The sequence below is a fragment of the Pelophylax lessonae genome, assembly GCF_965119305.1.
Source record: "Pelophylax lessonae genome assembly, chromosome: 6".
NCBI classification, from domain to species: domain Eukaryota; kingdom Metazoa; phylum Chordata; class Amphibia; order Anura; family Ranidae; genus Pelophylax; species Pelophylax lessonae.
In genome coordinates this window covers 70,505,079-70,532,448 of record NC_138773.1, presented here as the reverse complement: position 1 = coordinate 70,532,448, position 27,370 = coordinate 70,505,079, and the positions used below count along the sequence as shown (strand labels likewise).

The following is a 27,370-nucleotide window of genomic DNA, read 5'->3' as shown; positions in this document are numbered from 1 at the left end:
GGCTCCGCAACGAATATGTAAAGAATGCAAGAGGACCAATAGTGCATTACCCCCAATTTATTAAAAGGATAAAAGCAATTGCACTTACATGTCTCTTTAGTATCACAGGCATATACGTTGAATAGATACAGGAACGCTCCCGTGTCCGACTGCTGTAACGGACGAACGGGATGACGCGAGTGACGGCGCGACACGTTTCCTCTTACGAGACTTCCACCGAGATAGGAGGGACGTGCGCGCCGTCACGCTCGTCAATATATACCTCCTAGAATGAATGACCACTTCCGGTGTCCGCAAATAGCACACAGGAAGTGTTTACATCCGACATAAATATCGGTGGGATGGATCAGAATTAAAACTAAAAGGAGTATTAATTAAAACTCTTTATTAATATGTTTAAAATCAATAATGATTAATTCTAATCAACCTTATTTTGCTGATTGATATGTTACTGAACCGTACTAGTATTTACTTCCGGTCCAATCTGTTTAATGCATACCAAGCTCCGGACACCGGAAATAACATTCCTAAGCGCTATTCCGTGGGGACATAGCTATATAACACACATGTATGTTATTTCTTATCTGTAAAAATTAAAATTACATGTCTAGCTTACTATATATGCACAAACATATACATAATGGGCATATTGGATTTAATGTCAAAGACATCATAGCCCCTAATCCAGTACAAAAACCTGTCGCCCCAAGAATTTTTCCTGACATGAAAGGGTATTTTCCCTGTAGAAGTTGCAAGATTTGCAAAGGAGCAAAAACAAAAAGAACCTCTAAGTTCATTTCGAGCAATACAGGGAAGGAATACCAAATCAAGGAATTCATTTCATGTCATACCAAAGGGGTAATATATCTCCTACAATGCGAGTGTGGTTTCCAGTATGTGGGACGTACTATTCGAACAGCCAGCATTCGCATTGGGGAGCATCTGACAAATATAAAGACCGGTTTTATAGGACATAGTGTTTCTCTACATTTCAGTAAATGTCACAAAAAGAATCCCAAAAATCTGCAGATCACAGTGATCGAGAAATATGTACCCCATTGGAGGGGGAGCAACCTCAAGAGGTCAATATCCAGAAGGGAAACCTTCTGGATATATGAGCTTAGATGTTATCGGCCCTTGGGGTTAAATGTAGAATGGGACATCAATGCTCATATAAACAATAGCTAAAGTATTTTTTCATTCCTTAATTCCAAAATGTCATTTTAATAAATTATGTCAAATAATTTACAAAAGATTTTTTAAAAAAAATTTTTAACTTTTTTTATAATTTTATCATTTTAAAAGTTCAACCTAAATCCAATATGCCCATTATGTATATGTTTGTGCATATATACTAAGCTAGACATGTAATTTTAATTTTTACAGATAAGAAATAACATACATGTGTGTTATATAGCTATGTCCCCACGGAATAGCGCTTAGGAATGTTATTTCCGGTGTCCGGAGCTTGGTATGCATTAAACAGATTGGACCGGAAGTAAATACTAGTACGGTTCAGTAACATATCAATCAGCAAAATAAGGTTGATTAGAATTAATCATTATTGATTTTAAACATATTAATAAAGAGTTTTAATTAATACTCCTTTTAGTTTTAATTCTGATCCATCCCACCGATATTTATGTCGGATGTAAACACTTCCTGTGTGCTATTTGCGGACACCGGAAGTGGTCATTCATTCTAGGAGGTATATATTGACGAGCGTGACGGCGCGCACGTCCCTCCTATCTCGGTGGAAGTCTCGTAAGAGGAAACGTGTCGCGCGGTCACTCGCGTCATCCCGTTCGTCCGTTACTGCAGTCGGACACGGGAGCGTTCCTGTATCTATTCAACGTATATGCCTGTGATACTAAAGAGACATGTAAGTGCAATTGCTTTTATCCTTTTAATAAATTGGGGGTAATGCACTATTGGTCCTCTTGCATTCTTTACATATTCGTTGCGGAGCCACAAGGAGACACTATACTCTGTATTTGGATCGTCATACCAACAGACAGCCTATTCTGAAGAGAGGAGATTACATTCCCATGCTCAAACCTTATTGTTATCTGGTAAGCGGCTTATACACACTCTTCGGGGGAAGCTGCATTAACATGTTTAACTCACGTATAAATCTGTCTATCTGGTAAGAAGAACAGCTTGTCGGTGGTGGGGATCGTTTCACGTGGTGGTCACATACATTCAATCAAGTTACAGGATTTACAATTTGTTTCAAGTCACTTTAAAGTTTATTCATCTGCACGTTGTCACAAGAGAATGGACTTTTTCTTTTGAATTTTTCACAAATATTATACTTTTGTATACATTGTTTATTTGTGATATTGTAAGTTTAGCGCACCAATTCTTTTTTACATATAAATACCTACACATCTTGGTAGCAGCTTCACGCACGTTTATCAGCGCACCTTTATTTTTTCACATAGTCCCAGAGGGTATACCATCACTTCCTGCTATAGGACTTCAGTTTGTTCTGCCTAGTCAGGAGTAAGGACCTGGCTCTCTGCTGGGATCTGCGGTCCTGGCATTTTTTCCTTTTTAAATGGAATTTTTTACTTTTCTTTATTATTTTTGTTCCTGTGTGAACTACAAACAACTTTGTTCCTGTGTGAGCTACAATCAACAGCCGGACTGGATGATGCACTGGATATCCTAGATCATAATGGTCTTCCCAGTCTGGCCTGTGAGCGCGACGCAACTATTAGCTCTGCACTAGGTTGGCCGCGACATAGCCTCACTGGACAGGGGCTGGCCGGCGAGTGAAACACCTCACAAGGTCCAATAGCCCTGGTCATGACAGCAGTCACGATCAGAGTCGCATCGTACCTCAGGCCGCAGCACCCTCATTCCAAGATGGTGCGGTGGACTGCTGGGAGTAGCGCCCGCCTGGTGCCATGGTGTGGTGAGTAGTGTCCCCCTTCCTTTCCTACAGAATTTCTGCGGTGGTCGCGGGCCCTCCCTGGGAATGGTAGGCCCCTTCCTGTGTCCTCCCTCCCCCCTCATGTTCTTTTCCCCATCTCCACATCGGGGATCCCCTGCGTAGGTGCCCTCAGCACCGGCCCCCTATCCCCCCCCTTAGCCCCTCTTAGGGGGCACAGGTGCATTGGGTAGGGGGGCTTGGGTGTTGGGCCATAGAGTGGTGGGTGGGTGCCGCTGTCGGCCTCCCCTTTTGGGGGTGCCAGTACCTGGGTGCTGTAGGGGGGTCCCCTCCTGGTATATGACCTTTTCCCTGGGGTCCAGTGGGGTCCCGTGCAGCGCTGCCATTTTGCCATGGTCTCTGTTCCATACCAGACCTCTGCAAAGGGTGATTCTGACCAAATGGAACAAGGATCCGCTGTCTTTGGACAATTTGATCCTGCTGAGTCGGGGTTCAAGGAAGTCTCTGCTATGGTGGCTATATTTCCTGTCCCTTCGTCTGGGAAAATCCTTTCTTCCCCTGTATTGGACTGTGATCACTATGGGTGCCAGTCTGTCCGTTTTGGAGAGGTGTCTTGGGAGTGTACTTGGTCCAACCAAGGTGTTTGCACTCAAGAGGAGTCCAGGCTGACGATCAACATCCTGGAAATTCGGGCGATCAGACTTTGTCTGTTTCAATGGACGGATCGTCTGCAAGGACCCCCTGTGCGGATACAATCAAACAATGCTATGGCTGTGGCATATGTCAATCATCAAAGGGGCAGAAAGAGTACCCTGGTGGCCCAGGAAGTGGCCAGTATCTTGAGGTGGGCAGAACTATATGTTCCGGCCCTCTAGGCTGTACACATTCTGGGGGTAGAGAATTGGCAAACAGACTATCTTAGTCGGTAGACGTTAGATCCGGGAAAGTGGTCTCCTCACCCAGAGGTGTTTTATCAACTGTGCCTTCAATGGGGGACCCCCGATGTGGACCTGCTGGCCTCCCGTCTCAAGAGGAAGGTGCAGAGGTTCATGTCAAGGTCTCAGGATCCTCTGGCCGACACCACAGATGCCCTGGTGGCCCCTTGGTATCAGTATCGTCGGATTTACGGCTTTCCTCCAATACAACTTCTGTCAAGACTGTTACGCAGAATCGAGGTAGAAAGGATTCCAGTCATTGTGGTCTTGTGTATCAAGACCTCCCTGGTTTTGATACACAAGCCTGGTGAGGCTGGTAGCAGACGTCCCTTGGTAATTTCCTCTCAGGGAAGATCTTCTGTCTCAGGGACCAATCTTCCATCCTGCTTTACAGTGCTGGCTTTAACGGCTTGGCTATTGAAAGGTAGGTGCTGAAGGACAGAGGGCTGTCGGAGTCAGTGATTCCTATGCTGTTGAAAGCTAGGAAATCTACCTCCAGGAAGGTTTATCATCGAGTTTGGAAGACGTACATTGTGACGGTGGCGGGTATCAGACCCCTGGCCTTCTCATCCAACTCGTGACCAAAGACCAGGCAATCTCACACCCTGCCGTCACTTGCGTAACAATGCCACTCTCAGCTGCACCCGGCACACAGATTTTCTAGCTTGCGGGACCACAATCTAGATGCCAGCAGGCTGAGAGCGATTGTCACCGGGCAAATTAAGCAATTAACCCTTTCTCTGCCACCACCGCTTCGTTAAGATGAGCCCAGCGGACGCACGTAATTTTAGAAATACCAATTATGACTTTAGAATAATCATCTGTAACACACACTGTCACCTCAGACAGGAATGTTCAGAGGGTTTATTCTATACAGTAGCGCTCTTCCAAGAGGCAGGTTGTTTGGTTAGCTTGCGTTAAGAGCATAGAGACAAAATTAACACTTTTCAAAATAACAGCTGTGGGGATTTCCTCAGAGACTCCCACCTCCCTCATCCCACTTCCTGCGCCCCAATCAATGAACACATAGGCGCGAGGTATGCGGGAACGGGTGCCCCCAACTCCGGTGAGGGTAAGAAACTTCTCTGGGATGATGTCAGTTTCATTTATCACCTCTGGTCTGACCAAAGTGACCTCCGGTGTCACAAAATCCAGTTACAGTCCGGTTGCCTACGATGACTGGCTGCAAATTGGCGTTGTTTTCCTGAGGTTTCCCACTGACGAAACAGCACGGCAGCAGGGTTGCTGGCCGGCTGGCCGGCTGGCCAGATGATGTCGTCTTCTTCTGCTCAGTGCACTGCGTCCTGAGATGACCGGTTTTTCCACAGGCGTAACATCTGCGGTTGTCAGTCAGGAATGCCTTGGCACCAGGAACTGCAGGGGCTGGTTGCTGGGGAACTTGACTCCTAGGTGCAGGAGGTGTTTCCATGTGCGATTTCCCTCCTTTCGCGCCTACAGCGGAGCCTTGCGATGGTCAGATACCCGAGTGTGGATGTAGGTATCTGCCAGTTCTGCTGCTTCTTGGGCAGAGGCTGGCTTCCGTTCCAACACAAACTGTCTGACGTCTGTAGGACAGATGTGCACAAGTTGATCTCCAATCATGAGATCCTCCAGGGACTCAAACGTAATGGCTTTCAAGCCCTTAGTCCACTGCCAGAATGTGGTGCGTAAGCGGCTTACCACATCCATATATGAGTCCCCAGGCCCCTTTTGCAGGGTCCTAAATCGCTTCCGGTACACTTCCGGGGTTAACTGGTACTTTTGGATGATTGCAACCTTTATGGCCTCATAATCACCATCCTGTGCTGTTGGCAATTCGACGTAAGCATCCAGGGCCTTGCCTCGCAGCCCTGGCGTCAGGTACTGGGCCCACTGTGCTTGGGGCAGCTGGTACTGATGGCAAGTCTTTTCAAATGACAGGAGGTACACATCAATGTCACTGTCCTTTTCCATACTTGGAAATTTGGCTGCCTGGCTTACAAGCAGAGAGGGTCCCTGTGATCTAGGGATCCGAGGTTCTGAGACTGTCGCTGCGGCGGGAGCTTAGCCATCTCCAGTTCGTGCCGACGATTAGCCTCCCTCTGTGCATCCTCTCTCTCAGCCCGGCGTTCCACCGCCTCTCTCTCAGCCTGGCGCTCCAGAAACTGCAGGTACGCCATAGGATCCATCTCCTTGACACTTTGGAATGTCTCCTGCATTTGAGGAGAGTCTATGCTGGTTGCAGGCAAGCGGGGGCTGGTCTGCTCATGTGGTGGCTGGGGGGTGACTTCCAGTGATACTCCAGTGTCAGTCTCTGCTGGCCCATCTTGCGCGGCCGTTCCTGAATCACTGGGCTCTAAAGAAACGGAAGCCTCTTCCTCTGGTTCCGCCAGATTTTGGCTTGCCTGGATATCATGCTCCTGCAGGGCATGAATCATTCCTTCACGAGTTTTGCCACTGACGTCAAGTCCTCTTGATGTGCACTCCGTAATCAGATAATTTTTGGTGAATTTCTTATATTCAGATTAAACAAGGCATGTTTGCAAGCAGAAAAGATAGAACAGAAAGCAAAGATAGGAAAGAGCTGTAGAAAGTAGAGGTTGCTGTATGTCTCTTTTTAAAAAAAAACAAAAAATATGCACCAGCTTGTCTCTAAGGACTGCTTTCCACAACCATTACAATCCTTCAGTGCAGGGCTAATTCCTAACAGTGCACTGAATGCTCCAAAATGCAAGACTATCCCACGTACGCTGCCAGCCAATATGTGACGGTGGCGGGTATCAGACCCCTGGCCTTCTCATCCAACTCGTGACCAAAGACCAGGCAATCTCACACCCTGCCGTCACTTGCGTAACAATGCCACTCTCAGCTGCACCCGACACACAGATTATCCAGCTTGCGGGGCCACAATCTAGATGCCAGCAGGCTGAGAGCGATTGTCACCAGGCTAATTAAGCAATTAACCCTTTCTCTGCCGCCACCGCTACGTTAGGACGAGCCCAGCGGACGCTCGTAATTTTAGAAATACCAATTATGACTTTAGAATAATCATCTGTAACACACACTGTCACCTCAGACAGGAATGTTCAGAGGGTTTATTCTATACAGTAGCGCTCTTCCAAGAGGCAGGTTGTTTGGTTAGCTTGCGTTAAGAGCTTAGAGACAAAATTAACACTTTTCAAAATAAGGTTTAATTATAAAAAAGGTTAAAATTGGTGCAAATAAAAATATTTACAGAAAAATGGGTTACAAAGAAATAGAGACACAATTCAACAATTTAGAAGAATAGATAAAGAATTAGAAATGGAAATACTTCCATTCAAAAGTCCTTGTATTATCAGAGGTTCAGAGCTGAGCCTGTGTGATCGGTTCGTCCCTTGAGTGATGTTACTGCTTGATGTTAAAAATGAGAACTGAGAACTCCATCAGCTTCTCTCTTTTTCTCTGACCCGCAGGGGGCGTCACCAGAGGTCCTTGACCAATAATAAACACAGTGGCCATGGGCGGCCCTACAGTTTAGACAACATCAAGGAACCTCCCGTAAAGACAGATTTATAACATAATTCATATCTTCCAATGTCTACCAGTTGCCTTCTTGAAACTGATATAATCTTGTGCAGTACTGAATTCTATTTTCATAGACACCAAACATAGGTTATCTCCTAATAACCTCTGACCCGTAAGGCATCTGACAGCTAGCTTGTCTTCCATAGGAGCGACCGTGATCATGTTTGATCTTAATTCGATCGGTATTTTATTTGGCATTCAAATATATATTTTTGGTTAATGTGTCATGTTCCTATCTGCATTTATGAAATGGGTGTAAATGTATTACAGTTCTAATGGCCATCTGGGCTGTGTTTTATTTACGACCCAGCCTGGTCAGTCTTTATGGCTTGCTCGTTTATGGCTTTGCTCAGATTACGACATAGCTCTTGCCAGGAAGAGACATATCGGCTAGGATGTCTGTCTGCTAAGATAAGGGGTTTTTTGAAGCCTTGCATACTAATGCAAAAGGGACCCAGGGGGGTAATTAGTTTGAGGAGAGAGAGGGGGCGGGGGGGAAATATCTCGGAGTCAGTGGTCTCTGGTCTACCCGTCATGGCTGCTTTAAACAAAATGGTTGCTTTCGTATCCCAGCGCAGGATATCCAGTGTGCGATACCATTACATACATTACTTGGTGTGAGTCTTGGGGGGATTTCTCCCCCGTTCTTTTTCTGTGTCTCGCCTGTTGGAGTTTCTACAACTAGGTGTAGACCAGCGTTTGGCTCTGGGCACCATTAAGGGCCAGATTTCCGCTTTGGCTATATTTTTCCAAAGACTGTTGGCGGCAAAGTCCTTGATTCACACTTTTGTGCAGGGAGTTCACCATCTGGCTCCGCCGGTGAGATCCCTGGTGCCTCCATGGGACCTCAATTTGGTACTGTCGTGCTTCAAAAGCCTCCCTTTTGAAAGTATTCGAGAACTTCCTCTGCTCACTCTAACGGAGAAGGTGACCATCTTAGTCACTATTACTTCTGCACGCAGGGTGTCGGAGTTGGCTGCATTATCCTGTCGGTTGCCTTACATGGTGGTTCACAAGAACAAAGTGGCGTTGCGACCCTGTCAGGCGTTCCTTCCTAAGGTTGTCTCTGGGTTTAATTTGAATGAAGATATTGTGTTACCATCTTTATGTCCTAAGCCGAAACATCCTAAGGAAATTGCTTTACATTCCTTGGATGTGGTCAGGGCGATTCGGGTGTATCTGGCGGTGACTGAACCAATTAGAAAGTCTGATTCTTTGTTCTTACGAATGGACCTCATAAGGGGCAGGCCGAATTCTATTAAGGGTCAGGTTCCTCTTTTCCCTGTTAAAGCGCATTCTACGAGGGCGTTTAGTGCCTCCTCGGCCTTCCGTCATCAGGCGTCAGTGGTTCAGGTGTGCAAGACGGCTACGTGGTCGTCTGTACACACATTCACAAAATTTTAAAGGTGGATGTACTTGCATCTTCCGTTGCAGCGTTTGGCCGCAAAGTTTTGCGGGCTACGGTTGCAGAGGCTCCTGCATATTGAGGGTGTAATTTATTCCTGGTGGTAAGCTCCTGTTGTTCCTGGTTGAGCTCCTGTTTTACCTGGTTGGCTATGTTTAGCCTTGTTGGGAATTATATCTCTTGCTGTGTTTTCCCACCCCTCATATTGCACTGCTTTGGGACATCCCAATGGTTTAGAAGACACTGAGCTGTGTCCGTCAGTGAACGAAAGAGAAATCTGGATTTTTGTCTTACCGTAAAATCCTTTTCTCTGAGGTTCACTGACGGACACAGCACCCGCCCCTCTGTTGGGTTGAGTTATGTGTTCTTCTGACACTGCTTGTTACAAACTGAAGTCCTATAGCAGGAAGTGATGGTATACCCTCTGGGACTGCTTCAGGGGCGTAACCAAAAAGGTTTCCGCCTAGTCCTACTCCTAGAGAGAGCAGCATAAAGCCCATTGGTCTAGAAGACATGGAGCTGTGTCCGTCAGTGAATCTCAGAGAAAAGGATTTTACGGTAGGACAAAAATCCAGTTTTTTTTTCCATTGCATGTGATTATGTATTTTTTGCAAAGTGAGGTTTTACCTAGCCCTGGAGCAAGTGCACCTGCAGTGCACAGTATATTATCCTTTAGTAAATCAACCCCCATGGCTCTTTCAATTGCCTTGCTACTAAGTTTTATAATGAGTTGCATTCTACTTAAAAATATGTATTCATACTACCATGGAGGTATAGCTTTTAATGTTTCCTTCTATGTTGTCCAGGTACACTCCGAAGGATTCTATGTAGATGAAGCTAGCACAGGTCGTGTGAGACGTTTACTTCTCAATGATGTGTCTGCTGAAGCGGCTCTCGTTTTTCTGCGATTTCTGTACTCTGCCAAGACAGACCTCCCCAGCCACTGCCTACCGCATGTTTGCGAATTGGCTCGAAGGTAAGTTACACATGTGCATTTGAATCTGTTCCTTTCACAAAGGAAGATTATATGGATGGTGAACTAGTCTTTGTGTAAAATGATATACTGTATAGAAAAATACAATAATACTAGGCTCTTAACCATATTAAAGTGCTAAGTGCAATAGATGAAGCCGTGACTGAACCAATAAACATCAATTAGGTATGTGAACACAAAATAATAATAATATATAAAAAAAATTAAATGATATATAAATAAATGGAATATACACTGTGGTGAAGGTTTAAAAGTGCACGTGATCCATAAGAATTAAATCCAAAGTCCATATAAAGTGACTGTAGTGATCAGACAGTTCAAAAAATATTATTCCTTGTGCAGGTATGCTCATCCAAAAAGCTCAAGGTGTAGGTGCTGAATGTGGATTTATATCCAATATCCTTTGTGACATAGATCTTTCCACCGTGGTAAGGGTAAATTGGGTGACTTACCAGAGGCAGTGGGTCCTATATGCCTTATGGCATTAAGACCACTTGCGCTTGAGTGACCCCCAGGGCTGAGATGGATTCCCCCTTGGCTCTCTGGTAGGGTAGTGGGGTGATGTATGATTCCACCTCTCCAGATGGTGTAGTATTGTTTAAAATGTTTTATTCCCAGTCCATTAGTGAAGGCATAAAAATAGCATAAAGTGATGCTGAGCCGTCTAACTGACAGGAGGACGTCACAGGAAGTGACGAAACACGTTAGATTGGAACGTACAGCGTGACGGCGTCACAACAGGTGGAGCGCAAACCGAAAACCTCCGCTCGCCACTCTGCAGAGAGGACGTACAGCCTGTCAGTTAGACTGCTCAGCATCTCTTTATGCTCTTTTTTATGCTATTTTTTTATGCCTTCACCCATGGATTGGGAATAAAATATTTTAAACAATACTACACGATCTGGAGCATTTTCTTTTTCCCTTACATATCTTGGCCCATACCCTGTGTAAGGTAAGAGGAGAGGAGGAATCCTACATCACCCCACTACCCTACCAGAGAGCCAAGGGGGAATCCATCTCGGCCCTGGGGGCCACTCAAGCGTAAGTGGTCTTAATGCCATAAGGCATATAGGACCCACAGTCTCTGGTAAGTAACCCAATTTACCCTTACCACGGTGGAAAGATCTATGTCACAAAGGATATTGGATATAAATCCACATTGGGCACCTGCACCTTGAGCTTATTGGATGAGCATACCTGCACAAGGAATAATATTTTTTGAACTGTCTGATCACTACAGTCACTTTATATGGACTTGATTTAATTCCTATGGATCACATGCACTTTTAAACCCTCACCACAGTGTATATTCCATTTATTTATATATCATTGAATTTTTTCTATATATTATTATTATTTTGTGTTCACATACCTAATTGATGTTTATTGGTTCAGTCACAGCTTCATCTATTGTACTTAGCACTTTATTATGGTTAAGAATAAGAGCCTAGTATTATTGGTAATACATTTCACATAGCACATTTTTTGCCAACAGAGGTATATTTAATTCCAGCAAGCACTGTAGGTAGTCTTATTAAAAGGCTATTACGGTCATTTATCCATTTTATTCTATAGCTGCTGCTGCACCATCCACTTATTCTAATATTTTATATTTTCATAATATTCACTGCTCTCACACACCTCCAGGTGCGGGGAATATACCTTGGAATATTATCTTTCAATAGAAAAATACATCTTGTAGGTGTTGTTCTAAAGCCATTAGATATTTCAGCCCACTATATCGAACTAATAGATATATAATATAGATTTTGTATGGACTACCCATTACAGTAAAATAATATTGAGTAACCAGACTGATAAGAGGCATGGAGGAGCTCATCTATGAGGAAAGTTTAGAAGAACTGAATTTATTTTCTCTTGAGAAGAGGAGATTAAGGGGGGGATTTCATCAACATTTATAAATACATAAGTGATTCATATAATGAACTTGTGTAGAGTTTTTCACCTTCAGGTCATCACAGAGGACGAAGGGGCACTCTTTACGTCTAGAGGAAAAGAGATTTAATCTCTAGATACGGAAAGGCTTCTTCACAGTAAGAGCTGTGAAAATGTGAAATAGACTCCCTCAGGAGCTGGTTCTGGCCAGCTCAGTAGATTGCTTAAAAATGGCCTGGTTTCTTTCCTAACACATATAGTATAACTGGATACTAATATTCTAGGTAAAGTTAATCCAGGGAACATCTGATTTCCTGGTGCGGGGTTAGAAAGGATTTTTTTCCCCCCCACTGGAGCAAATTGGATCATGCTTTATTAGGGTTTTTTATTTGCCTTCCTCTGGATCAATTGTGGGTAATGAATTGTATATATGGAGGTTTTTTTTTTTGGTTGAACTGGATGGACATGTGTCTTTTTTCAACCAGATTAACTATGCACTTATGCAAATATTAGGAAGTGACACACTCTGTCCACAGCCAACCCTTGGCCACCTTATACTCACCTCTCCAGCACTCTACTCCTGCTCTTTCTTTCATGGCTGATGTTAGAATAGACCTGGTGCTTCCAGGTGTAGGGCAGCATGATGTGACATCCTCCCATCATTTTCACCTCAACCCCCCTCAGAAACCCAATGTCAGAGCTATGAGGAAGCAGTAACATTATCCCTTCCATGATGTGACTCAGTCATATTGACTGGCTGCTAGGCTTAAGCACTTTCACCTGATGGAGGAGAATATGTCACTCCCTCTTAGTCCCAATAATGGGTTTATTAGTATTGGCTACAATAGACAGAGGAGCAACAGGAGTGCACTGGAGAGGTGAGAAATATGTGGTCAGGGGTGAGCTTTACCCAGACCCTAAATGGGCACGGTGATAGGGTCTCTAGAAACCCAATTTCACTAAAATACAGTCTCAGCCATGAGGAATACATGCCCTCACCCAGTATTTCCTGTACTGAAAATGTGGAAAGCTCTGCTTAAGGCACAAATTACTTACTTCCTTAGAAGCCAAACAGTACTTGGCTTGTTAGACTTGTGTTGTGCTCTCTGAGATTATGATAACGAAAGCCAACTTTAGAAATGGTTGTGTTGGTTTGTCTCCACCTTTTAATGTAGAATTTTCTTCTTTTTGTCATATGTTCTATAGATTTGAAGTAAAAAGTCTTATAGACACCTGTGAGCTTTTAGTGGGCATGCCCCATGGGTCAGAAGATGTGGCACTTGCAGAAGAAGAAGACGAGGATGATAATGGAGAAGAGAGAGAAGAAAATTTCCAGGACTTATTGAAGTCCATGTGGGTGGATGAGGACGAAGATCTCTTTTCAGACCAAGAGGTGGTGGAAGCACTTGAGGAACATGTTAATGATGGACGGGTTGAGGAAATGGATTTGGAGGAAATCTATGAATTTGCAGCCACTCAACGCAGAAAGCCAGAGGAACAGACCACAGAAGCTGAAAGTAGTAGTGAACATGAAGCTGGATATCAAGACAAGGAGTCTGAAGACCAGTCTCCTTTAACCAGAAACAAGGCTGCTAGAGAAGAACAGCCTATGGATATAGTAAATCAACAGTCTGTAGATTGTCACTCGAAAAGCAATATAAAAAATAGTTATTTAACATTGTCTCCTATGCAAAAGGATGTGACAGGTTCTCCTCTTCAGAGATCACCTGCCTGTCTTAACTCTAACAGCCTACAGTCTTCTCCTGCAATACCTCCCTTAGCTTCTCCTTCTTGGACCAAAATTCAGCCACCTCCCATTCACTCTGTTCCCCCTGTTCAATCTCCTTCCAAAAGACACAGTTTCACAACTAATTCTCCAGTACGTCAACTTTGTATCACACACTCAGAGCCATCAGTAAGTCCCTCAGCTGAGCTCAGTGATATCTCTGCTGCAGTTGTCCACACTATTTCACTCCTATCCCCAGACAGAGAGGAAGATCCTGAAGCAGACTTGTTCACCCAGCACAGCCCCACACCTCTCGATGATAGCTTTGACCGTGTATTTTCAGAGACATGTGGCGAGTATGTAGAACCTTCAGGATCTTGCGATTCAAGCTCCCGCATGCACATGGACACTCCTTGTCGCAGGCCACCTGTACTTACAAGCTCACCTTCTGTCATTCAGCGTCCTATTCTTCCAGAGCTTGAATCTTCACCTAACATCCAGCAGCAAACACGGTCCTTTTCAGGAAAGTCCTCTTTATCAGCTCCTGAGAATGGAAATTCCTCAGCCTCCATGTGTAAAGATTCTAAACATAGTGAACCTACCCAAAATTCTAGCAAGATTTCCTCTACAGCTGTGTCCCAGGAACAAGACATTATTTTGATCCTGTCATCTGATGAAGAGACAGAGGACAGTGCTCAAACTGCTGAAGTTAAAGCACATAGCGGTACGTCTGGTATATTCACGAGCATTAAAGACTCTCCCGCTAGCTTCAGTATAAGGAAAAGCAGTGACGGACATTCACACCTGGATAAAAGCAGCAGTTCAGAGATGTCTTGGTTGATACCTGCTACGCCTATGCCACATTTAACAGGTACAGGAGTTTCCCTGCTCCAAGCATCACATATAGTGCAGTCACCCAAAACATCCAAAGCAGGCAACCATGATGATTCTCGTCATGACTTGGTGTCACCAACTCAGAGAAGCACTTCTCTCGCTGTGACTTTAAACACAACACAGACCTCTTCATTTGCTAATCGACCCCCTTACCCAAACTCCCCTAAAAAGATTGTAGGGTCCCACACTAGCACAAGTAGCAAGATTTCCTGTGTCCGCTCATCACCATTGTCGTCCATTGCTAGCAGTACTGTGTTTGAAGTTGTGGACAGTGAAGAAGAGGGACCGGTGTCTGAGCCCCAGGCTGATACCAGTGCTTGCAGCTTCCAGATGGATTACGATGAGCCACCTATGCCCATTGAAGATGATTTGTGGCTAAACGCACAGGAGAGTCCAGCAAGGCCTTACTCTTCACCAGAAAAGGTCGCTTCTTTGCACTCAACACCAGCCAAGACCCCGAGACCCTCCTTTAGAATGTCTGCACTACAGGAAAGAGACAGTGAGCCTGATAAAAGTGAGGACTCTCCCCACACTACAGCTTCACAGAGCAAGCAATCAAGCTACCTCAACTCCAAGTTGTGGGATGAGTGGGAGGATGAAGAGCCTGAGTTGCCTGCTGTCCTGCCATTGTCTCAGCGAATAAACAAAGTCCCAGATGTGCAGAAGTTGCTGAGGACCCCAGGTAGGTTTGTCCACCATGATGTAAAAACACAGTTGAACCAATACTAAAACCAGGCTATCTGAAAATGTATGTGACAAAACCTTTATAAATAAAATAAATAAACAATAACAGTAAATGTCTTTAGGGATAAGTTTACCTTTGGTAACATGTTACAGCAGTATTTAGGGTGTAACATGTTACCAAAAAGAACCTCTTGGTAGCCCCACCCCCGATCCCTCATTGTAACAGCAGGTGGGGGATCCTCTCCTGCACCCGCTGTCACAACTAAAAGACAGTGCAGCTTTAAGTTTTGAAAATGAAAGCACTACAAGTACTGTCTTCGACCGTGGCAGATGGCTTGTAGTTCTCAAAGAACTGGGAGGTTGCTAATGAGTGCTCTCGTAGTTCATTGATCTTTCTGCAAGTCAGTAACTGTCTGCTCCTATGTGAGGTATGGGTAGACAGCTATATTGAGAGTCTACAGGATTCTGACATTGCACTTGCAATCTGCTGATCACGGGTGCAATGCTGTGTAGGCTAAAAAAAATAAATGCACATTTTTTTCACCTGCAAAAACATGTACAATTTATTTTCTTTTTATAGGTGAAATTAGCCTTTAAAGCAGGCATGTCCAACCTCCTGCCCGGAACCACAGGCAATGCGGCCCACTGCCCCCTGACAATTTTTTTTGCTGTGGAGGAAGGAAGTCAAGTCGGGGGCACGGCCACAGAGGCAGCCTTGGAGGGGATCATCCACTAGTTGTGTTAAATTAAATAAGTGCTGGGGGGTGGGGCGCGGCAGCACGGGAAGGGCGCGGTGGCGTTTTATTACTTATATACCTTAACTAATAGTATATATTTTATATGCGGCCCGAGAAAATTTCTCTACACTCAATGTGGCCCAGAGAAGCCAAAAGGTTGGACACCCATGCTTTAAAGTGTCTTTAAAATAAGCATATTCAGTACTTCTTTGCAACACTCACAATTCCCCATATTTTTTTCTCTTTAGAAAGCTTCAAGTTTTGTAAAATGAAATTGCAATCAACAAGAACCCATATACATATCAGGCACCAACATATATATGAGAGCGTACTTTACAAGACATTGGCGCTGGTCCTGTGTCCAATCCCTACTTGTGACAGTTTGTATTTTGAAATGAAATTTATCCAGGTCACTGCAGCTCCTCTTGTACTCCACTGGGTGGCAGATGTATAGCAGATTCCAAACTGTAAAAAAGGGGAGCGCACGCAGATCTCGGATAATAACGTTTTGTTAAAGGACAATACAATACAATAAGGTTGCACTCACATTTAGGTCCTTGCAGGACAAGCACATCAGCATATCAACGGTAGCTTCCAGCTCTTCCTGTCCCTCTGGGGTGACCTCCGGACTTGTCTATCGCAGCAGACGCCGCTCTAGCCCACTCTCAGCCACTTCCTGCTATGATCAACAACGCGTTGATCATAGCAACCAGCAGGAGGTACTGCATCCCCTTGGATCCCTCCACTCAACAGCCCCACACTGCATATAGCCTTGGCCGAGGCTTAGGCCAGCCTATCCGGCGGTGAATGACGGCGGGCGGGTGCGCAGGCGCACGAGCATTAGCATGTTGTGATCCGGCAGAGGGGCCAGAAGCAGGAAGTGGCTGAGAGCGGGCTAGAGCGGCGTTTGCTGCGATAGACAAGTCTGGAGGTCACGCCGGAGGGACGGGAGGAGCTGGAAGCTACCGTTGATATGCTGATGTGCTGGTAAGGACTTAAATGTGAATGCAACCTTATTGTATTGTATTGTCCTTTCATAAAACGTTATTATCCGAGGTCTGCGTGTGCTCCCCTTTTTTTACAGTTTGGAAAGTATTGTAAAACACCTGTTAATTTTCCAGAAATCCAGTAAGCCCCTAACTTTCTGTAGTGAGCGGAAATGCTGCCTCTTCTGCACTAAAATTTCAGGAAATCGGATTCCCTGGCTTAAATTTTCCTTTGCTTGACTACAAAACTTCTTTATGGAGATCAGGAGGTGGGTGTTCCTGCAGAAGAATTTAGGCAAGGAACTTAAAGTGGTTCTAAAGGCTGAAGGTTTTTTTACCTTCATGCATTCTATATGCAACGTCCTCCCAAATCCTTGTATGAGCCCCCTCCGATTAAGCGATGATCAGGATAGCTTCTGTTGTATGGGGACTCTCCTTCCTCATTGGCTGGGGCAGGAGCCCATTGGCCTGCTGCCATAGACTTGACCATTTTGTTTGTCTGGTAATATACACATTCTTGTTTACAGGTCCATAAGAGTCTTGTAAGTATTACTTACAAGTTATAACAAGGCAGTGTAGTGGATACCTTTAGGAATGAAGGTGTGGAAGAACACCAGAGCTCTAGGAAAAAGCTTGGAAGTTGGGTTTTCAGTCCTTTTTTCACACCCTCTTTAATTTAGGCTTGTTTATTTTTGTGCACAGTGAAATTAAAAGCCCCATCGATATCTAATAAGTTCAGCCCTCACACCTGTATACCTCTTATGAACCAGGACAATTTATATACTTCTGCTATGGGCCGATTGACTCAGAAATAACTTTGTTTTTACTTAGCCAATTATGGACTTTTTTGCATTGTACACCCAAAACAACTAAATCCAAGTAAAAATTACAAATTAAATAAGGGCATTTTTTTCAATATAATAATCAATGACGCAAAAAAAAATTAGCAAATAAAATGAATAAAAGCAAAAAAAAGTTTAGATATCATTGGTTAAAAAATAGAAATAAAGATAAATCTGCAGAAAAATGTTAGCTATAGAGAAAAGGAAAAGAAGGAGGTAGTTAGGGCTGCTTGAAATTAACTATGATTTAATAATAATTACACAGCTGGGACTTGGTTTACTATGGTTTAATAATAAATACAAAGCAAGTTCCAGCTGTGCTAGCAAGAAAGAAGGATGAGTGGGACAGGCCATGCTACATACACTATTGACATTTTTCAGGGCATACGCTGCACACCCGTAGTCTGCAAGGGGCTAATAGTCTTTTAGGCACACAAAGTTTTGTTATCCTGAGCCCTTTTCTGTGTGACTTGACCCCCCAGTTCATTGTATCACCTTAACATTTCAGTATTGTAGAGTACTCTTTTATTCAGTGCAGCAAACACTGAAGAAGGTTTATTTTCTTGCAGAGCGGAGGAGATTATCCTTTGTTGTTGAGTGCTGGTAGGGTCATTTGTTATATCCACAGTGGCATCATTTATCACTATACCCATTTCTCTTTAAAAGGTTCATTGTGGTACGGCAATGTGGGATGGTATGCAGATCATCAGTCACAGCACGATTTAACCAGATAGCTGCCATAACCTGGTATTTTCTTACAGGGCGGGTGGTCCGCTTTGAAATAAAAGTGGTCCCAGCAGCGGGATCACTTTTATGGGCTGCTTCCCGGTTGTTTTCCCCGCCTACTGGAGCTGTCGGTAGCTGGGAAAACAATCCAATCCCCTCTCCTGATGGGCAGGAAGTCGAATGAGGGCAAGATGTCCCCCACTCAATTCTATGCCCTTGGAGGACTGGAGCTACGTCAAACGTTACTTCTGCCAACGGCCTTAAAGGGGCTAATTATTTTTTTTTTAATTAAAAAAAAGACTAAGCTCTTTCGTTCATTGACGGACACAGCTTTATATCTTCATTGACAGTTTATTATGCTGCTCTTCAAAGGAGTAGGACACTAAGCGGAACAAAAACGCCCCTAGAGAGTCCCAGAGGGTATACTCCCACTTCCTGCTATAGGCTCTCAGTTTTTTGCTGCCTAGTCAAAGGAGGTCAACATCCCCCTAAGCTGGTGGAATTGGCGGACCAGCTGATACAGGGGTTGCAGTATATCTGTGATGCTTCCCTGGATGCGGCCCTCTTAGCCTGCAGGGCGTCTGTTACTGTGGTGACCCTTTGCCACATGATTTGGCTGAAATGCTAGTCTGCGGACCAAGTTTCATAAAGGGTGCTTTCCTTCGTGGGGTATCGTCTGTTCGGAGTTTTGATGGAAAAGATCATAAAAGGTCTCACGGGAGGTAAGAGCACCTTGCTCTAAAAAGCAAAGAGCCTCACCACAAACGTGGTCCTGTCTTCTCAGCCCACAAGCGTCTCTTTCGTCCTGCTGGGGGGCGCAGGATAAGGGTTCAAAATCCTCCCGTGCCTTCTCAGGTTTTCCAAGAGACCCTAGGTTGGTAAGTCAAAAGCAGGTTCTGCTGGCCCCACAGAAATGTCCTCCTCTGCCTGAAGGGATGCCCTTGCCGGGACATGGGGTGGAGGGACATCTTTGTTTCTTTCTGGACCCGTGGACCTCTTTCATTCAAGATAAATGGGTCCACAAATTAATCCAGTCTGGTTACAAGATCGAGTTTCGGTCCTTGCCTCCAGCAAGGCTTTTTTCCTTCCAACCGCCACCTGTCCCCGGATCGGTTGCAGGGCCTTATGGGGGGCGGTACAAGATTTGCTCTCACAAAGGGTCATTGTACCAGTTCCAGGAGTTTTACTCAAACCTTTTCACTGTTCCCAGGAAGGAGAACAAGGTCCGTCCAATCTTGGACCTCAAGGTTCTGAACCGCTTTGTGCGGGTTCAGAAATTCAGAATGGAGTCCATTCGCACCGTAGTGGCTTCCCCTTTATCAAGGGGATTTTTTAGCCTCCATCGATATTAAGGACGGACTTACCTTCATATCCCAATTTAAGTCTGGCATCAGCGTTTTCTTCGCTTTGCCGTGGGCAAGGAGCACTATCAATTCGTGGCTTTACCCTTTGGTCTTGCTTCAGCTCCTCGAGTGTTCACAAAAGTGTTGGCCCTGGTGCTTGCCTTACTCAGACAGAGTGGGATTGCGGTACTGGGGTACCTGGACGATCTTCTGCGAGCAGAGTCTCGTTCCGTCTTACAGGATGATTTGGACATCACTGTGTGAAGCTTACAAGAGTTCGACTGGACGCTTAATTTTCAGAAATCAGCTCTGACCCCATCCAACAGGTTGGATTACCTGGGTCTTACATTGGATTCGGCCTCGGCTCGAGTGTTTCTTCCGAAGCAGAAACTGCAAAAGTTGCAGCTTGCAATTCAGCGTCTGTTGTCCAACCGCTGGTCATCTCTCAGGACTTGTATGTAAGTGCTGGGGTTGATGGTCTCCACCATCGAGGCGGTTCTGCTTGCTCGGTTTCACACCAGACCTCTGCAAAAGGAGATTCTGGCCAAATGGGACAAGAATCCTTGGTCCCTGGACAATCTGAGCCGGTTGAACCAGAGTACGAGGACCACCTTGCTGTGGGGGAGGAGTCCGATCTGCCAATCAACATCCTGGAAATTCTGGTGTCCATGAAGGATTCAATCGGACAATGCTACCGCTGTGGCATATGTCAATTATCAAGGGGGCACAATGAGTGCCCTTGCAGCCAAAGAAGTGGCCGGCATTCTAAGGTGAGCAGAACTACATGTTCCGGTCCTCTCTGCTGTGCACATTTCAGGGGTGGAAAATCAGCAGGCCGACTACCTCAGTCAGCAGGCCCTGAGTCCAGGCGAATGGTCTCTTCACCCAGATGTGATTCAAGAACTGTGCCTCCGTTGGGGGACTCCCGATGTGGACTTACTTGCTTCTCGCCTCAACTGTGAGATTTAGAGGTTTGTGGCAAGATCTTGAGACCCTTTGGCAGATGCCGCAGATGCTCTGATAGCCCCTTGGGGCTGGTATTGTCTAATATATGCCTTTCCTCCGTTACAGCTTCTACAAAGACTTCTGTGCAGAATTGAGGCAGAAGGGATTTCAGTCATTCTGGTGGCTCCAGACTGGCCTCGTCGATCTTACTACGTGGGGTTAGTAAAACTGGTTGCCGATGCTCCTTGGCGGATCCCTCTCAGAGAAGATCTTTTGTCTCAGGGACCGATCTTGCACCCTGCTTTACAGTCGCTGTCTTTAACGGCCTGGCTATTGAAAGCCAGGTACTGAAGGATAGAGGGTTGTCGGATTCGGTGATTCCTACTCTAAGAGCTAAAAAATCTACTTCTCTGAAGATTTATCATCAGGTTTGGAAGGCGTACATTACTTGGTGTGAGTCTCGGAGGGTTTTCCCCTGTTCCTTTTCAGTATTATGTCTGCTGGAGTTTCTACAAGGTGGGGTAGATAAGCGTTTGGCTCTGGGCACCATCAAGGTCCAGATTTCAGTCTTGGCGATTTTTTTTTTCCAATGCCCACTAGCCACTAATTCTTTGGTTCACACTTTTGAGGGGGGTTCGCCATTTGGCTCCTCCAGTGAGGTCCCCAGTGCCTCCGTGGGATCTTAATCTGCTGCTGTTGGTTCTTCACAAACTGCCATTTGAAAATATTTGTAAGATTCCTCTATTGACTCTATCACAGAAGGTTGCCTTCTTGGTGGCATGGTTTCAGAATTGGCTGCGTTGCCCTGTTGGTCGCCTTACCTGGCGGCTCACAGGGACAAGGTGGTTCTCCGTTTCTGTCAGTCATTCCTTCCTAAATTTGTCTCAGACTTCCATTTGAATGAGGACATTGTGTTGCCTTCGCTGTGTTGTGTCCTAAGCCAAAACACTCAAAAGAGATTGCCTTACATTCCCTGGATGTGGTTCGCGCCATCAGGGTGTACCTGGTGGCGACCGAGTCGATTTGCAGATCAGATTCCTTATTTGTCCTTACGAATAAATCTCGTAAGGGCAGGCCACATCTGCTGTGACCATTTCCAGATGGATCAGGCAGACAGTGGTGCAGGCCTATTCCATTAAGGGTCAGGTTCCTCCTTTCCCTGTTAAGGTGCATTCTGCGAGGGAGCTTAGTGCCTCCTGGGCCTTCTGTTATCAGGCGTCAGGTTTGCAAGGTGGCCACCTGGTCGTCTGTACATACATTCTCCAAGTTTTACAAGGTGGATGTCCTGGCATCTGCCAATGCTGCTTTTGACCGCAAAGTCTTGCAGTCCGCTGTTGTAGAGGCTGCGGCCTCTTGAGGGTGTTTTTTTTTTCTGGTAGGTGAGCCCCAGTTGTTCCTGGTTGGGCTCTTTGGTTACCTGGTTGGCTATGTTTTACCCTTTTGGGATTTGGTTCTTTTTTGCTGTGTGCACCCCTCATGATGACACTGCTTTGGGACACCCCAACTGTCAATAAAGATATTAAGCTGTGTCCGTCAGCGAGCGAAAGAAAACTGGATTTTTGTCTTACCGTAAAATCCTTTTCTCTGATGTTCATTGACGGACACAGCACCCACCCCTCTGTGAAGTTGGGTTATGTATTCCTCTGACACTGCTTGTTACAAAACTGAGATAGCTATATCAGGAAGTGGGAGTATACCAGTATACCCTCTGGGACTCTCTAGGGGCGTAGCCAAGCTTTGTTAACTCTTTTCCGCTTTCTCCTACTCCTATGAAGAGCAGCATAACCAATTGTCAATGAAGATATAAAGCTGTGTCCGTTAATGAACATCAGAGTAAAGGATTTTACGGTAAGACAAAAATCCATTTTTTTTCTGCTTTTAAGTGTAAATATGAGATTTGATGCCTTATTGACCCCAGATCTTGCATTAAAGAGCACCTATCCTGCTTATTTTTATCACAGTTGCTGATTACATTCCTTGTAATAGAAATAAAAGTGATTACATTTTTTTTTAAAGGGACAGCATAAAAATAAAAAGTAAAATAAATAAAAAAGAATAAAAATATAAAGCGCCCCGTCCTTCTGAGCTCGTGCACAGAAGGGAACGCATACGCAAGTCGTGCCCACAAATAGAAACAATGTTCAAACCACACATGTGAGATATCTCTGCGATTGTTAGAGAGAGAGCAATAATTATAGCAGTAGACCTCCCCTGTAACTCTAAACATGTAACCTGTAGAAATAAAGTGTCGCCTATGGAGATTTTTAAGTATCAAAGTTTTTCACCATTCCACGAGCGTGCACAATTTTAAAGCATGACATGTTAGGTATCAATTTACTCGGCATAACATTATCTTCTACATTATAGGAAAAAATTGGGCTAACTTTACTGTTTTTTTTTTTATTTTTTCATTTAAAAAAGTGTATTTTTTGTGTATGCATTTGTAAAACCGCAGCGCAAATACGGTGTGACATAAAGTATTGAAACAATCTCCATTTTATTCTCTAGGGTCTCTGCTACAAAAAAAAAAAATTGTATAATATTTGGGGGTTCTAAGTAATTTTCTAGCAAAAAATACTGATTTTAACTTGTAAACAACAAATGTCAGAAATAGGCCTGGTCCTTAAGTGGTTAATTTGAAAGATATGTCTTGAGGGGTCTCTGGAGTAAGCAATCTGCTTGTAGTTGGAGTGCATCACATAGAAAAGCTTTGTCATTTTGCTGTGGCCCTACATGATATTCCTAAAAAAACATCTCTCTTCGCTTTTAGTTTCTATTATACGCAAGAGGGAGCTACCACCGAAGGTTGCTATCACTCCACTACCGGATTATTCAGACATGGACACCCCAATCTTAAAGAAGGAAATAAACAGGTAAGTAAACAACACTGTTAATCCCCCCCCCCCTCTTCTCACCGCTATCACCATTTCTCTAGCGTTGATTGACAAACGCAGCTCCATATAATTCTTGACCATTGGGTTATGCTGCCCCTAAAGGAGTAGAACACTAGGCAGGAAAAAGCTTTACCACGCCTATGGGGCCGTCCCTGCAGGCATACACCCACACACTCTGCTATAGGCTTCAGTTTGTTTCTACAAAGGATAAAAAAGAAGAGCGCATGGCCTCCCTAGCATAATAATGTTTTAGAAGCTCAATAAAATGCAACTCACATTTGACATCAGTATCTCTCTCCTGGATCGCCACCGTGTAATGCCGACAGCCTTCACCTCCAACACCAGGCAGTGGCTTCCGGGTTCTCTAACGTAAGCCTCAGAGCATATGAGCTAGAGTGCACCTGCGTCCGGACCAGCCGGCGCTGCACTCGATGGAGTAAGGGAAACTTATGGAGAACACAGGGAGGAGGGGGAGAGAGAGAAACAGAACAGTCAATGCCAACCAAGTGGTTACTATGACAACGTGTTTTTGTAGATTTTTGAATTCCACTGTTAAGATCTTCAACCTATCCACACATACATTAAATGAAGGGGAGCTGAGCCTCCTACAGAAAGAATTAAACTTTGCTCCGAGTTGCAATGCTAATGTATTTGATCTGTTCAGAGATCTACATAGATACATATGTGACATTAAAGTGCAGAGATATTATAGTCTCAAGTCTGATAGAGATAAGGTGGACAAATATAACAGTGCATCTGAGGTCAGTATTGATCTGCTAGTTGCAGAGTATAGAGAGTCCACAAAAATGGATACAGATGCAGAAGTGCTAAATATTTTGGAGGAATTTTTGATTGAGGGGGGTTTGGAATCTGATGATCTGGTTTCAACCCCGTTCAGGAATGATATTGTTTATTCCAGTTTCCGTCCTAAATCAGCATTTTATCCGCACCATGGTAATAAGGAATTTATTAAAACCTATTATTCTATGGTATATGCAGACTTCAATAAATTATGTAATAAAAAGAAAAGAGAAGGCGCCTGGCCCTTTAAATAAAAGATTGTTGAACCTGCTGCCCTTTTAATTGTAATAAAACAATAAATAGGTATATATCATAGGTAAAAAGGCGCTGGTAATCTTAATATATCACGTGTTATAAAAATTAATAGGTGATTTAAAGTGTAATATATGTGATTAAAAATTGCTACAAATATATATATGATCTACTATTGGTGCAATTAGCAAAGAAAAGTGCATACCAGTGCAATTTCAATTCAGAAGTGTTTGTGCTTCTCAAAGTAAATTAATCCACAAAGGTGTGGATCAGTGAACCAATAAATAGATATATAAAGAATTCCATACAAAAATCACATAAGAATATATAAAAATATAAATATATAAATGTGCTCCAAGTAGTGTTTAAAAATCCAGGCAATAGCATGCAATCAAAATTGTGCTTGGTGGATTCTTATTAATCCCTTCACAGTGCTCCAGGTGCTGGGATGTGACAACCGTCAATTAAGAAGTGCTTGTGCTTCTCAAAGTAAATTAATCCACAAAGGTGTGGATCAGTGAACCAATAAATAAATATATAAAGAATTCCATACAAAAATCACATAAGGATATATAAAAAAATCACATAAGAATATATAAAAAAGTATAAATATATAAATGTGCTCCAAGTAGTGTTTAAAAGTCCAAGCAATAGCATGCAATCAAAATTGTGCTTGGTGAATTCTTATTAATCCATTCACAGTGCTCCAGGTGCTGGGATGTGACAACCGTGGCCTCTTACCAGCTAGCAGCAGGTCACAAGGACCCCCAACGCCTGTGATCCCTTTATTGGGTGGATCAGACCTCTCCTCGATTGCTTGGATCTCTGGCTCCTATATTACTCGAGTTGGACCATGTAGTCCCCCCATACACATAAAGATATAGAAGAACAAATAGCCTCCAATAGTGAAATACTGTTTTATTCTCCAAAAAACATACACTATAAGGTGACAATTAGCCTCTTACTATTTGTTGTGCCCTCCTGGCACTGGGCAATTCGGCAGTACAAAATCGTTTTTTTGGGTCTTAGGAAGATATTCTCCGGGGATCTGCAGCACCCTGTATCTCCTTTCCCCCTTTCTTTGTATTGCAGCGGTGGATGTGTATCCCAACCTCTGTTCCGAATGCCTCTGTGTGTTACTTCCGGGTTAGCATTGACCACAATGCATTTCGCTTAACGAGCGTCCTCAGGCAGTCTGTGCTGGCCCTGTCAGTCACATCTTAAGTATCGCTATCTCTATTATGATTGGCCGGTGTTTAATTTTGCTTTTGTAGCGCCATTCATTTATTTTTATTGACATTAAGTGCCGATCTGTATATTTAACAGGATGGTATCGATTTATTACGTGACCCTTTTATTTTATGTGTATTTGACATTTGCTGCAAATCGCCCGGGTATATTCCTATTCCCCGCATTATACAAACAGCAATTCACATCCAATAATTCTTAAAAACACATAATGTATTTCCCACAATTATAAAACTATTTATATCTAGTATTAAATCTTTATTAATAAAACATTATAAATAAAATTGAAACTAGACATTATAAAATAAAAAATAAAAAAATATATATCTTTAATTGACGCCATCTAGTGGTCATCTAATTTTTCCTACATTCTTTTTAGTGTAATTCGGGACTATAACTCCATCTAGTGGCCATATATAGGAACAATTATTTTTTATTTTATCATTCTTATGGACATAGATATTAATTTATAGGGACATATGCTTATTAAAAAGGTACAGTGTACATTATAAATTTTTTAAAATAATATTATCTATATAAAAATCCATAATTTGTAAAAAAAATATATATATAAAATGGATATATAAAATATAAATATGAGATATATTATCTAAAGGCAAGGGATATAATCAATTAAATTCCTAAAAATTATTTAAAAAGCAATTAAGGTCTATGTCTGCATTTAACCCCATGGGTTTTAATGTTTTTAGTCTATGGATCCATGCGGTTTCGTTCTGCGATATCATTTTTCGCATATCTGAGCCTCTCCAATGACTGAATATTTTGTCAATTCCACAGAACCAAAGGAGGGAGGGATCTTGGTTGTGGAAAATTCTGAAGTGATTGGACAGGCTGTGCTTTTTGAAGCCTTTCTTTATGTTATCGACATGTTCTCCTATCCTAATTGCTAAAGTGCGGGTCGTGCGTCCGATGTATTTTAATCCGCAAGGGCAAGTACACATGTATGTAACAAATCTAGTGTCGCAGGTGATGAATTTTTTAATCTCAAATTCCCGATTGTCCGCGGAGAAGAACTTGTGTTCAATCCTTTTCTTAAATCTGCTTGTCCTGCATGCTTTACATCTTCTGCACCTATAGAAGCCATTTTTTGCGAAAAACATTTGTGGTTTTTTTGGTGGGTCTGGAACATTTTTTGATAGGATATTCCGTAGTCCCGGGGCTCTTTTATAAATAAATTTTGGATTCTTTGGGAGGAGTGTTTTTAAAGTGTCATCCCTTAATAGGATGTGCCAATTTTTCTTTATGCATTTTTCAACCTCTTTGTATTGGGTGTTGAATCCCGTAATAAAAGCTAGTTCAAAGTTTGGGTTTTCTTTCTTCTTTTTCTTCTTATTCTTTAGGAGGTCTTCTCTCTTCAATTCGGATATTTTCTTTTGTGTGATTCTCAGGTCTTTCTCTTTGTATCCCTTTTCTCTGAATCTTTCTATTAATTTATCTGTCTGTGTATTGTAGTCTTTTAAATCTGTACAATTCCTTCTAATTCGGGTGAATTGCCCTTTTGGTATCGCTTGTATCCAAGCCGGGTGATGGCAACTCCTCTTAGAGATGTAGCCATTAGTATCCACCTTTTTAAAGAAGGTTCTGGTGTTTAAAGTGCCG

At 43.5% G+C, this 27,370-nt stretch overlaps 1 protein-coding gene across 1 annotated transcript in view; it reads left to right on the top strand.

Moving 5' to 3' along the window:
- SLX4 (SLX4 structure-specific endonuclease subunit) overlaps positions 1-27,370 on the top strand; it is a 100,990-nt gene that overhangs the window by 39,035 nt on the left and 34,585 nt on the right. The window contains exons 11-13 of the mRNA XM_082260361.1: positions 9,589-9,758; positions 12,879-14,974; positions 23,326-23,428. Of these exons, the coding sequence (XP_082116487.1) occupies positions 9,589-9,758; positions 12,879-14,974; positions 23,326-23,428 (2,369 nt within the window). The remainder of the gene's footprint in view (positions 1-9,588; positions 9,759-12,878; positions 14,975-23,325; positions 23,429-27,370) is intronic.